The 14,325-nt window shown below is 39.5% G+C and overlaps 1 protein-coding gene across 1 annotated transcript in view; it reads left to right on the top strand.

The window, feature by feature from the left end:
• Positions 1-14,325, top strand: part of MYO16 (myosin XVI) — a 418,223-nt gene that overhangs the window by 212,303 nt on the left and 191,595 nt on the right. The window contains exons 16-18 of the mRNA XM_006017262.3: positions 1,482-1,553; positions 2,653-2,794; positions 13,880-13,952. Coding sequence (XP_006017324.1) covers positions 1,482-1,553; positions 2,653-2,794; positions 13,880-13,952 — 287 coding nt within the window. The remainder of the gene's footprint in view (positions 1-1,481; positions 1,554-2,652; positions 2,795-13,879; positions 13,953-14,325) is intronic.

Consider the following 14,325-nt stretch of genomic DNA (forward strand, 5'->3'; position numbering starts at 1 on the left):
GGTTTCAGAGTGATCTTCAAACCTGTCTGCATCTTTCTTGAATTTTTTGCCAAATGCTGTGACGCTGTTACAGCAGCTTTGTACATGTTAGTTTTCAAGCTTTCCCAAGCTTCAGTGGCTGTATTGTTAGGTAAACTTGCTTTCACAACTGACTTGGTGCTTGATTTGGCAGCCAAATCTCCGAAACCAAATCAGACCAGGAGACCCATTAATCTCTCCAAATTAAATTGGAAGCCTCCAAATCAATTCAGAGAGATTCAGAAAGATTTGCCAATTTGAACATAGACAGAGCTTTATATGTTTTTTCTACGTACCTTGAGGTACCAGGTGTGGCTTTTTTTTTTTGAGGAGAGGGGGGGGGTGGGGGGGGTGCACCATCTCACAGGAGTGCAGGGGGTTCCCCCGTGCACTTGGCAGTGGACCCTGAAGTGGACCAGAAGTACTTTTGGTCCACTTCTGGGTCCACTGTGAAGTGCAAGGGGGACCTTTCCCCATCCCCTGGTTCGGCGACTGGTGCTTCCTGGGTTTGGGGGGGCACCTAGGGACCCCCCGTAGCTGATCACTGAGCTGAGGGTGTGCAGGGGTGGGGGTCCGCTGTGTGCTTGGCAGCAGACCCGGAAGTGGACTTCCAGGTCTGCTGTCAAGTGTGCAGGGGGCCCCCCCACCATATTCCTGTGGGACGCTCAATCTGCCCCACCATTTCAGCATTCATGAGCCACGCCTGGTACCTCGAGGTATTTAGAAAAAACATATAAAGCTGTGTCTATGGCTGAATCAGTGATTCTCCGAATCAGAATCAAATCTTCAGATTCAGCCAAATCAAACTGTGACAGTGATCTGAATCAGCAAATTGAATCACTGTCCCCCAAATCGGGACGAATCCAAATCTGAATCGAATACTGCCCGCTTTGCACACCCCTAGTTTCTATGTTTTTAGTTTGGTTGATGTCTCTCTGAGAATGGATTGTAGTTTTGCTATGGTGGATCTTTTTGACGTTGATTGTGACTTTACAGCAGACTGAGGCATTGTCTATGTCTTCACTTGCCTATTAATGACTTAATTATCACTGTGATAGCACCTCTGCAAGATTTATTTCAGGTGGTTATGTGAGGTCAGCACTAGATTTAATTGGTGCTAGTGCCCTGATCTTGGATGTTTCCACAATGTTTTCCTTGGGATTTTTCCCAGTGAAGTAGGTGTGGGTAACACATAGATTTTGACTTGTACAAAGTTCTAACACTTGCTGGCCATATTCATTCATATAACCAATTCCATGTTTGCCCAGAATATCAGGCCAATTCTTAATCCAACTTTTGCATGAAGTTGCCAATATTATAATGGTCTCATTTCTGTGAGTTTTCTCAATCTCTTCTTCAAGTTGTTGTTAAAAAAATAGCATTTAAATAAAAAGGTCTGTTTACATAATAAAATTAAGTAAATAAATGCACACAAATATTCAAAACAATTCTTTTCATTTTAGTGGCAGGAATGTTGCAGGTTTCACCAGATGAATTCACTTCTGCCTTAACAACTGATGTTCAGTATTTCAAAGGTACTGCGTTCCAAGTTCGCATTCATATATGTGAGATTTTGGTAGCTATTTGATCCTTTTAGTTTCAAAGACAAAATAGCTGATGTTTTGTTTCATGTTATTATGAGCCAGTAAAAAATCTCTGTCAAGAATACTTAGGGCTGTTACCTTTAAGAATGTCAGGCTGGACCACAGAATTATAGTAACCTCTGTAACGTGGACCTGAGCAAAGATCAGAGGCTAATGTTAGAACACCTGAAATGTGTTGAACCTTACACAAGTGTAGCAAGATCAGAAACTAGGCTGTAGTGCTAAGAACAGGGGCGGGGGGTGGGGGGGGCAGAACAGCAATTCCCAAGTAACCCGTGCCACTGTCACAGCCCATGTTGGGGGAGCATGTGCCAAGACAACAGCTTGCCATGCCTCTACAACCTGTGTCAGGAGGTAAGTGCTTCTCTCCAACCCCCACATCACCCAAGGCACCAAAATTTAAGTTGTGCCTCTGTTCAAATGGGTCCTCTTTAGCAAAAGATGGAGTCCAGTATACCACACGTGTGCGTGCAGGGCTGGATTAACACTTTAGTGGGCCCAAGGCAGACAAACTCATGGGCCTCCAGCCAGTCAAAACCACCCTCCCCACCCCAGTGCTGCTGCCCGCAGAGAGTTGGGTTTGGAGCTACCGCTAGGAAGCAGTTGCCTCAGCAGCAAGGCTGACAGAGGGAAGGGGAGGGAAGAGGAGGGGAAGGGAAGGGAGGGGATGGGGCCATTTGCACCGCCACTGTAGAGGAAAGGACCAAGGCCACCCACAGCTCAGGACCCTAGGCATATGCCTAGTTTGCCTATGCATTAATCTGGCCGTGTGCGTGCGTGCATGTGTGTGTGTGTGTTTACCCCTTTTCCTGAGGTTAAGGTCTTTTTTGTGTGTTGTTGAAAAAGCCTCGTGCTCTTCCTGCATAAATACTAGTAGCCTGCAACATAGGTGTTGGTGAAAGGAGGAAGTGAAAAGGCTGGAATAATCTGCTATGTTAAATCTAAAATATTATGTTAAATATTATGTCAAAATGCTACTAATGTGTTTTCTAATTATGCTTTCCTCTCCCTTTCCTACTTACTTTCTTAGGAGATATGATCATGAGGCGATATACTGTAGAGATAGCAGAATTTTACCGGGATCTTTTAGCAAAGTCACTGTACAGTCGCTTATTTAGTTTTTTAGTGAACACTATCAACTACTACCTCCAGAATCAAGATGAGACCAGCAGGTAGGAGTTCGGTTGTTAGCTAATCCCACCACTTGTCTCACACTGCCCTATTAAAATATAACCTCTGAAAGATACAGAATCGAATACTGCTACCATTAAAGCATTTAATTATAGCATGCTAGTTATACTTAGTGATGTTAATGACCCTGCATGGAATACATGAAATCCTTGGGGGACTGTTGGGCAAGTGTATGTTGTGTGCTTATATGCAAATAGATTTTAATATGAAGAGTGTTGTGGTTATTTCTGGCCAGTTACTATCTACTATTTATGTATCTAGATAATGATTTATGTTCAAAATCAAGCACTATAACCAATGCTAACCTAAGTTAGTCGGCTTTGATATGACTGTGTTTCATGTTAGAAAGTATGTCATACATTTCATGTAAGTGATAAGAATTTATCTGGAGTCTCTATATACAGTTAAGACCAATACATTTTAAAAGTTGATATTCCAGGGTGAATTATGATCTCACCAGGTAAAAGTTTGCTATTTACTAGATGCAGAATTTACCTATTATTATTCACAATAATTATGGACTATTTAAAAAAAAACAGTTCAGAAGTCTTCAAATACATTATTAAATTTAATTTGTGTATTAATGACACTTCTAAAAAAAAAATCTAAGTTTCCATAGGTAATCATCTCCTAATTCAAACAAACTGCTGTTCAATATGGTTTCATAGAAAGCCTGGATGTTAATTAATATACATTAATAGGGAAGTTTAGAATGTAAAAAAAAAAAAGAAAGAAAGAAATTTCCACAGAATTCAGAGGAGAAAACTAAAACAAGGAGCTAATTAGATTATAATATATGTATTTATTAACTAAGTTTCAAAACATCACATGCACACTGTGACTTCTTTATATATACCATATGTGATGGTTTGGTATTATTCACAAGTGGTAAGGTACCAAGTGACTCATGAATAACAGAGATCAGTGTTCTTTTTGTACCACACAATCGCATGGGCTGCATTAGCCACATATTTATTATTTTTTCTTTTAAAATTTGGTTTCCTTTTTTCATATCCACGTGCCAAATTCATGTCTCTAAATGCTTACTTCTGACAAAGGCAGACAAGGTTCCTTGGGTGAATTTGATATCTTTTATTAGATCAACCCAAATAGTTGGAGAATAGTTATTAAGCAAGCTTTCGAGTTCAAAAACCCTTCGTCAAGCTAAGGAAGTTTCAGCAGTTGGTGTGTGCTCTTCCTGGATGGAATGTCCTTAGACCAACACGGCTACAACCTACACCCCTGCACTTATGACAAAGTGATTTTAAGACTGCTGTAGCAGAGCCTCTAGAAATTTCCCCCATATAAAAAGTTTTCCTGACTAATGTAGAGTGGAGTCCGTACTACTTCCTGCAGAACCCCCAGTGCAGGCAATGTAATGGAGTCATTTCAAAATGGAAGGTGGCTTAGCCTCGGATGTGCCTGCTTAGAGCTGTAGGCAGCTGAGCACAGATCAGAGTGAACCTTGAGCTATTTCCATCTTCCCTATAAGAGGTTCACTGTCAGGAAGGCACAATGTGACAATTTAACTCTTCCCCAATTCATTGCCTCTTTGAACCTGTGCTGAACTCAAGTCAGCACAGGAATCAATTCAGCCCATGAAGAGTTAGTTACCATGAATCCAACTGTAATGGCTTTTGTCAAAGAGAAAAGGACATGATTTATACAATCTTGTCTTCACTGCTATTCTAACTTGACTAAAATAACTTGGGCTAGCCAACTAGAATTAAATACATGGCTTTATGCAGCATAGATAAATCATAAGATTCCCAATTTTTGAGCATCCTCAAACAGCTCTCATATTTTAGCAGTGACTCATTCCATTCTTAAGGTTGCCAGTGTTCCCTATGGTCTGGAATATGACCCGATAACCTGAGTTAAAAAGTCCTTATTACTATTTTAACTTGAGTTAGCTAACACCTGACTTAAGAGTACACATTCTTTTTAAGTCAGTGTCAAGTAAATATACATTTAGAAGTGGTTGTAGTAACTGGGAAGAGCGACTATCAAAGATATGTGAAATATGCAATTTATCATATGTTTCTGAAGTTAATAGGTCAGATTTTCCTCACCTGTCCTAAAACAACAACCTTGAATCAGTGGCATTGCATCAATATAATCTACAGCAAGATTGGCTCAAAGTGTATTTCATGTTTTTAGTAGGACTTAATAGATAGTAAAGTTATAATAGGAAAGTTACTGGGAACATTTGGCTCAATATATTTAAATCAAATTACGTTTTACTTAATATAGATTTAACTTTGTGAAATTGCTAGTTGTTTGTTATTAATATTAACATTTCACTTACTCTGAAACATCTAAATGCTAGTTTGCAGGTGAAACAACACTGAAGATTGCCATTAGAGCTAAAGGAAGAAAAAATCAGGAGGTATATTCAAAGATCTAATGATCTAGGTGTAAAGTGGATAAAAGCATTGCACAAATCCAACAAGCACATTAGTGTATAATAGCAGCCAAATCAATATACAACAACAGTATTAATGATAAAGTAGGGAGAGGGATATAATTCATCTTCAGAAAAATTGGACTTCTTCATTAGGAGTGACTCACAATTTTGTCTAATTAAATCTTCAGGATTTTTTTTTTATATTAAGTAACATAATTATAGCCATTAATACAGATTGTTTACAAGCTATTTCCTTGTTCATGTCTTCACGGGTCCTGTCTGATATTGTTTTTCAATAACACTGGGACAGGAAACCAAAATTATAACAGTTAGGATTTTGTAATAGCGCTAGGGAAAAACTATTCTTAACTATTCATCATTATTAAAAATAATATTTTAACTCAGCCTCAACTGTGCTACATTTTTTTCATTCTTTGTACTTCTCTGTTTAACAAATCATAATGAGGATTTTTCAGGACATTTTATTTCTAAAATGTTTGCATTCTTATAATCTTTTAAAAAATATTTTATTTCCATCAAATAAAGTGATGTGAACAATAGGAATTTGAATCATTGTCATTGTTACCTCCATTTTAAGTCATTTGATTTCAAATAGTAGTGACAGGCCCTGAGAATCAGATAATAGTACCAATGTATAAACAACTATTACAGTGACACAAGGAAGCCCTGACTCGTAATGTAGGAGGACTGGATGTTCACAAGATTTAACAATGTCTATAAATGCTCAGGCAACACTCTTCTTGTCTAACTAATAAAAGTATATTAAATGGAGTATTCTTGCTTTAGAAAACATATTTTGTCTTCCCTTGCTGTGTATGTATATTACAAAGTAGAGTGTATTATGTTTATATTAAGTTGTTAGCAAAGGAAAAAGTCTCCGTGTCTCCTGGCCTGAAGATGGGGCTCATGTCAATCCAGTTTATGCTGCACTGCAGACAAAGAAATCAAGTTAGTTTTTTTTATAATGGCTTTTTATCCATGTCATCAAGTCAATAGGAAATTGTCTTTTCAAATATAGCATACTACTAAAGCTATATATTTTAGGAAGGTGTGTCTTCCTCCTATGTAATCTTATTTGTAATAGAGTATTTTCAAATATTGCCAGAATCTAGATGAGGCAAGATTTATTTTGGCAAAAAAAAAAAAATTAAGCATCTCATTCACAATTTATTTTCATGTATTATGCATTACTTGTGTTCCAGCAAGATCATATGCAAGATATTTTTAAGGCATACAGTTATTAGCATATGAGAAGAAATTAGATTCATTCTTGAATAAAATATATATTCATTATCACTAATTTCAGCAACAGGTACTAGAGGCAGACAAGAAAATCTTCCAATTCAAAACACAAACCCACAACTTTAAAACCACTTCTCCCTCCTCTATTTCTGGGGAAGAGGAGCAGCCAATGAAATGTGGGGCATGGTATCATATTCTGAGTTCTTCCCCAGTCTGAATTGATTTTAGTACTTTAATACTTTAGTACTTAATCATAATAAACATAGAGCAACAAGGGAGATGTTGTGGTGGCTGTCTGACCAGCCACCACAACCAGACCAGGAAGATGAGGGACAACAGGCTTTCTTCAGACAATTAGCAGAAGTTTCCTACATGAGGCTTTCTTCAGACAATTAGCAGAAGTTTCCCAATCACAGGCCCTGGTTCTCATGGGGGACTTCAGCCACCCTGACAACTGCTGGGAGGGCAACACAGCAGTTCATAGGCAATCCAAAAAGATTTTGGAGAGTGCTGGAGACAAGTTCCTGGTGCAAGTGTTGGAAAGACCAGCTAGGAGCTGTGCTCTTCTTGGCCTGCTGCTCACAAACATGGAAGACTTGGTGCGGAATGCAGTAAATGAATGTAAATGACAACATGGACAGCAGTGCCCATGAGACGGTTGAGTTCAGGATCCTGACGAAAGGAAGAAAGGAGAGTATGGACCTCAGATTTCAGAAAAAAATATTTTAAATCCCTCAGGGAATCCTCTGCAAAGCCAATCTGTGGGGAAAAAGAGTCCAGGAAAACTGGTGGTATTTTAAAGAAACCTTACTGAGGGTGCAGGAAGAAACTATCCTAATGTGCAGGAAAAACTGCAGTACAGCAGGCAACCAGCTTGGCATAGCAAAGAACTCTTCAGTAAGCTTAAATACAAAAAGGAAGATTACAAGAAGTGAAAGGCTGGACAGATGACTAGGAAGGAGTATAAGAATATTGCTTGGACATGCAGGTATAAAATCAGGAAGGCCAAAGCACAATTGGAGTTGCAGCTAGCAAGGGATGTGAAGAGTAACAAGAAAGGTTTCTAGAAGTATGCTAGCAACAAAAGGAGGGTCAGGGGAAGTGCTGATCCTTACTGAATGGGGGAGGCAACCTAGAAACAGATGATGAGGAAAGGCTGAAGTACTCAATGCCTTTTTAGCCTTGGTCTTCACAGGCAAGATCAGCTCCCAGACTACTGCACCAGGCAGCACAGTTTGGGAGGTGGTGAGCAGCCAACTGTGGTGAAAGAGAACAGGTTAGGGACCATTTAGAAAAGCTGGACAAGTACAAGTCCATGGGACCAGATGCCATGCATCCAACGGTGCTGAAGGAGTTGATTGATGTGATGGCAGAGCCATTATCTTTGAAAACCTGTGGTGATTGGGGAAGGTCCTGGATGATTGGAAAAGGGCAGATATAGTGCCCATCTATAAGAAAGGGAAGAAGGAGGATCTGGGGAACTACAGAGCAGTCAGCCTCACCTGAGTCCCTAGAAAAGTCATGAAGCAGGTCCTCAAGGAATTCATTTCTAAGCACTTGGAGGAAGAGAAGAAGGTGGTTAGCAGGGATTCTGGTTTTCAATAATATATATATTAATGGTGTTTCATTTTAATCAGGGAAAAATGTGGATTTCAGATTACTTTTTTTGATCTAAAAACTGGGGATTCTTTTAATCAGAGAAAACCAGGATCCCTGGTGATTAGGAACAGTCAGCATGGATTCACCAAGGGCAAATCATGTCTAATCAACCTGATTAACCTTCTACGATTAAATAACTGGCTCTGTGGATGTGCGGAAAGCAGTGTATGTAAACTACCTTGACTTTAGCAAAAGCCATCAGGACTCATGGTAGAGATGATATCTTTTATTAGACCAACTAGTTTTTTTGCAAAAAAAATTCTTCAGCTGCAAGCTTTCAGGCACAAACAGCCTTCATCAGGCATAGGAGAAAAAAATATAAGTAGTAAGAATAAAAGTATAAGAATAAAAGTTCTCTTGGATAGAAATGAAAGTTCATATTTATTAGGATAGTTGAGGGTGTGGTAAAATCTCCTGTTTGGAACAGTTCATTTTTTTTGCAAAAAAATAGTTGGTCTAATAAAAGATATTACTTCTACCACGAGTGTAAACAAGCTGATAAAGTATTGGTTGGATGAATGGACTGTTAGGTAGATAGAAAGGTGGCTGGATTGTCAGGCTCAACATGTAGTGATCAATGGCTCGAGATCTAGTTGGCAGCCGATATCAAGTGCAGTGTCCCAGAGGTTGGTCCTAGGGCCAGTTTTGTTCAATACCTTCATTAATGATCTAGACGATGGGATGGATTGCACCCTGAGCAAGTTTGTAAATGACACCAAGCTGGGGAGTGTAGTAGATAGGCTGGGAGGTAGGGCTAGGATTCAAAGTGACCTAGACATATTAGAGGATTGGGCCACAAGAAATGGCATGAGGTTCAATAAGGACAAGTAGAAAGTCCTACACTTAGGATGGAACCCATGCACTGCTACAGGCTTGGGACCAACTGGCTAAGCAGCAGCTCTGCAGCAAATGACCTTGGGGGTACCGTGGACAACAAGCTGGATATGAGCCAACAGTGTGCCCTTGTTGCCAAGAAGGCTAACAGCATATTGGGCTGCATTAGTAAAAGAGTTGCCAGCAGATCAAGGGAAGTCATTATTCCCCTCTATTCTGCACTGGTGAGGCCATTTCTGGAGTACTGTGTTCAGTTTTAGGCCCCCCACTACAGAAAGGATGTGATAAGCTGGGAAGAGTCCCGTGTAGGGCAATGAAAGTGGTTAAGGGGCTGGAACACATGACTTCTGTGGAGAGGCTGAGGGAACTGGGCTTATTTATTCTACAGAAGAGAAAACTGGGATGATTATCCTATGTCATATTATCCTATGTCATTCCTCTGAAATGTGTGGGCAGAACCTTTTGTTCTGAAAGAAAATGTCTGTTATTTAAAAGGTTGTCTAACTCTATCCCAGTTATGCAGTTGGTCCAGTAAAAGATATCACACTAAGAATTGAAATTGTAAAAATAATATGTATAATCTGCCAGAAACTTTAAATAGGTCAGTGATACCTCATGATCAAATGTAAGGGCCTTGTTACATGGTAATTTTAGGAAACTTCAGGAGCTTTTAACCGTGGATTGACCACATGTTAACACCTTTTAATAATGATTTGGCTTAAAGTTACTCCACTGTAGGGGAGGATTCTCTAGTTGACCTAATTTTACTTCTGCTCCATTAAGGTGTGGCCACTGCACAGTTTTCTTCCCAAGATGAAGTCTTCCAGCATCCCCAGATACAGTAGTCCCTGCTGAGTAAGGGCAGGGAAGCTGGGGCACAGTAGGGCCAGTCACGGTGTCTCAGTCCTGCTGCTCCTGCCAGGCAGGAGTGGCTGTAGTGCCTCCCAGACCAACTTGCTGCTCTGACCAGACAAGGCCATGGTGCCTTCAGTGGGGTGGTAGCCTGGTGTTTACCCCTCCTGCTGACTCATGATTGAACCTATGCCCAGCCCTGCACCACACTGTAGCACATCCCCAACCTGGTGCCTGTGACCCCAGAACTGGGACACATGACCTAGTGGGGCCAGGCATCTAAAGTAGGGTAGAGCGCAACAGCTGAAGCATGGCAGCCTGAGGCTGGCTCCTTCTGACCCCACATTTTGCTGGGCTGTGTAGAGTCCAGCTACCAGCTCCCCAGACCTGGCTTGCCCAGCAGCAGGGACGGTTGTCAGGAGCCTGAGGTCCCTCAACTCCTTGTACCAGCCAGGGAGCTCCAGGCATGGAGCTTGGGACTTGGCACTGGCCATCCAGCTGGGGCTGCACAGAGCAGGGAACATGTGCGGGGGCAGGGAGGGAGGGAACAGGGATGGGACTTCTCACTCCCGCCAGGCTTGGGAGCAGCACAGCCAACTTGTCTGCTGTGTGAAGCCCCAGACTGGATGGGGCAGCAGGAACTGGCCTCAGGCTGCTGTGCCACAGCTGCCAAGCTCTGCCCTGCTCCAGCCACCCGGCCCTGCTGGGGTATGTGTTTGGGTCCCAGGGATCCAATCCTTTTTTTTCTCCAGGGCTCACTCTGCTGCACTGCTGCCAGCTGGGTTGCTGGACAGCTGGGCACTGCCTGAGCTCCAAGGGGTCCTACACTTTTCAGAGCTCAGATGGCACCCAGCTGGCTGCAGCCCAGGCATGGCCAGTGGGGGGGGGTTGGGCTCCAGAGGAAAAAAAGGATTGGGCCCCTCAGAGTTCAAGCAAAGAACCAGTCTGGATGGCTGTGAGAGGTACCACAGCTGCTAGGAGCTCCAAGTCTACAATGTTTGCTCTGCCCAGTGGTAGCAGCAAGCTAGTCCTGCCCCTAGATCCTAGCCCTGCCCCTGATCAACAAGCCTCACGTGGCAAGTCACAACTATACGGGTGAAGGACACTCATAAATGGTTTTTTGCCTTAAGGTGTAACTGCTCCACTAAGCCAAACAACAGTAAGCCAATTTGTATTTGTTCAGCTTACAGCATATGGTGTAACAAGGCCCTAAAATGTCAGTTTAGATAAAATCCTCAACCATGATGACTGGTGTGTATGTGCTGCTCTTAGAGTTTAGGAAAAACTGTAGCTGTGTAATCTGCATGGACAAAATACATTGTTTCTCTAGCTGGAAAAAAAAAATCACATATACCTCCTTCTTTGAAAAAGGAAAAAACAGAGATGTTCTAAATTAATATCAATTATGGTATTATTTTGTCAATCCCAAAATGAAACAAATCCACAGGCTCTCTAGTGGTCAGAGAAAAAAGAAAAAACTGGGAAGTATTAAAACATTTTCATCTTAATAGTGGTAAATATTTAACTTCTGTAGTGTAAAAGCATTGTTAACACTTTTAATTGATTCTGCACCCTCCAGAATCCAAATGCAAACATCAGTTCCTCTTACCTTAATTAAACGAGTCATGGTAGTTCAGAAAAAAGACATCTCTGTCTTCAATGGTCTTGCTCTAGTTTTACTTTCTTTAGTATATATCAGAAACATACTATTTATAGACTGAACTATCAGTGATATTTAATTTTTTTTTTAATGATTATAAAATCAAGACTCAAAGAAGAAAAATCCACTGTTTTATTACAGATTCCTTGAGATCCCTAGTGGCATGCCGTTTCATGTGTAAACATAAACACACATTCTTCTATTTGGCCTTGGAAATCTCTGCTGTGATTAATAAAAGTAATTTTGCTGGAATTAGTATGATTGTAAGCAGGGCATGAAAGATATGCATCAGCTTTGTAGGAGAGTGTCTACGTTGAAATGGCTATGGAGACTTAAGCATGACTACAGTTATTTTGTAGCCAAATTAATGTGTTATTTGGGAATTCCATTGTCTATCAGAATTAAGCTTGCCAAAATTTGGGCAAAAGGTTAATGTAGGAAATCACTGAATTTATAAACTGTTATATGGATTCAACAGGGTGGTAACAGAATTCATGATCCTTTATAGTAGCATAGAGTAATGGGTGAACCTAGGATTTTGAAAAGGTGGGTGGAGATGATGTGGTGCATCATCACATATAATACAACATACATTTTTCTCTCATTAAAAGGAAACTAGAAACTTTACTAATATGCTAGAGGCCTTGGGCTATATTATTCAGTTTACGATGAAGCAAAAAGTTCATACTATTCATACTAAATTCATAGTATTTCATAACTAACGAGGGGACTTTTTTCTTTTCCAGATCGAGTATTTAGTAAATTTAAAAATAATAACCATTGTGTCACATTATATAATAGTGCACTATATAATAGTGCATTATAAAAATATAAAAATGATGAAAGCTTCCATCTTAAAATAAATCTCCACATTACAAAACAAAATTCCAAAGCGTTTCAAAATGAAATTTTTCAAAATAAATTTTTATTTTAATTTTTTTGTTGAAATGGCTTTATTTTCAAAACATTTCAGTGTTGATGACATTATTTTCATTAAAAAATATTATCAGGAAAGGTTATCAATGAGTTCTAATCAGCATTGTGAGAGTCTGAAACATATTTTTAACTCACATTTAAAATTTGATATATTGTTAGAACTTGAAGCAGTGCTGCTTCTCTTTGCTTTTTGGTGAATACATTCTCTTAACAGGTTAATAAATCTTCTCTAGAGCTTTGTTGGTCTAGAGAGGATTTATTAACATGTTAAGAGAATTTCTTCACCAAGAAGCATAGAGATGCATCACTGCTTCCAGTTCTAATATAATAGATTTAGATTAGAATTGGATCTAGATTTATTATGTATCTTGCTGCCCCTGTGCTTTGAACATGTATGCAGTCTCACAGTAATTAGGTTTAGCTCTCATAACATTTATGCTGTACTTCTGCACTTCAGAAAAGAAGAACAGATTATTTGAGGAAGTATTTTTGATTGTCTCAAAGTTCAAAAGCGTCCAAATGTCAACAAGATGTTGTTGCTGTTGTTGTTTTCTTCTTCTTCTTCTTTTAATTGAATTTAAGGGATTAAATTTTTGTTTTGGTTGTGATGTTTCCAAATTTACTTGTTGTAAATTGATGAAACTACATTGACTTCCAAGGAATAATACAAAATCAACTGAGGGATTAGCCCTTCATTCCTTATTTTTTGGCCATCACCTGATAAATACATCTATTGAAAAGTGAAGATGTGCACTGCTGACAACTAGCTTTATATAAGAATATGCAGACAGAAGAGATGTCCCACAGTAGTCCAAATGCTGATGGTTGTATGCACCCATGTTCCTACTTTTGCTACCTTTCTATCTGGCATTGTGCCATTCAGTTCATACTTTATGCAAACGCCAGAAGAGCTATGAGTGTTGATATGTATTTTGTGTTTTCTCTTGGCTCTGAGCACTTATAAAATGTTGTGAATGTCATGGAAAATCCCTCTGAAAAAAAAGATGCTAGCCATGTGGATGTGACACATATTTTGACACTCCCCATTTTTCAGCGTACCCATCTCTCATCTGACTTACTAGATGAATACCTGAACTTTGGATAATTGGTCCTACCTGAAGGAAACTGAGCATTTTTATTAGTTGTTTTTTTACTTAAAATTTTAAATGGTGGCTCCTTAAATAGCTTAGAATTCCTGAGCATTAGTAGGCTCTGGAGAAAATAAATTAGTAGGCAGGGTGAGGGTAAGCCAGTCAAGGTCAGAGCAGTTTGTCACAGATGTCTTCAGTTTAATCACCCAGCTATATTGTGTATGTTGCACGCTTGTGTATTTCATACTGTACTTTGGGGCATTCTGACTGCTTTCATCTTAGAACAGAAAAAATATTGACAAAGACAGCAGATAAATTATTAACCTGCATGAATATCTTTAACTTCAATATCTTATTGTTTCAGTGATCAAGTCCTTGAAATTGGAATATTGGACATTTTTGGATTTGAGGAATTTCAAAAGAATACTTTTGAAGAGGTAGGTTGCTTTATTTTGCTGGATTGACTACAGTATAAATGTTCTTTAAAGCTTTTATTTTTCTGAGACAAAGCAGGCATCTAACCGTCATGAAAACAAATTCACACGTTGGGAGAAATGTTACTCTTAAAATAAATTCCTCACATTCTGCCAGCATAGCTCTGAATTAAAATCCAGGCTTTGTAGAGTTATTCATCATTTTAAAGGAATCTAGTAAACATCTAACATAATCACTTGAGAGAACAGTAGTATCCACTTTGAACGATATTCTGAGAAATGTGCTTAATGTTTTCTGGCTTCATGCTTATGGAAGGGATACTTCATCTAGGTCAGTGAGTGGGAAGACAATAAACTGGATTAGAAATAAGATCAA

This window comes from Alligator sinensis, unplaced genomic scaffold, assembly GCF_000455745.1.
Source record: "Alligator sinensis unplaced genomic scaffold, ASM45574v1 scaffold288_1, whole genome shotgun sequence".
Lineage (NCBI taxonomy): Eukaryota > Metazoa > Chordata > Crocodylia > Alligatoridae > Alligator > Alligator sinensis.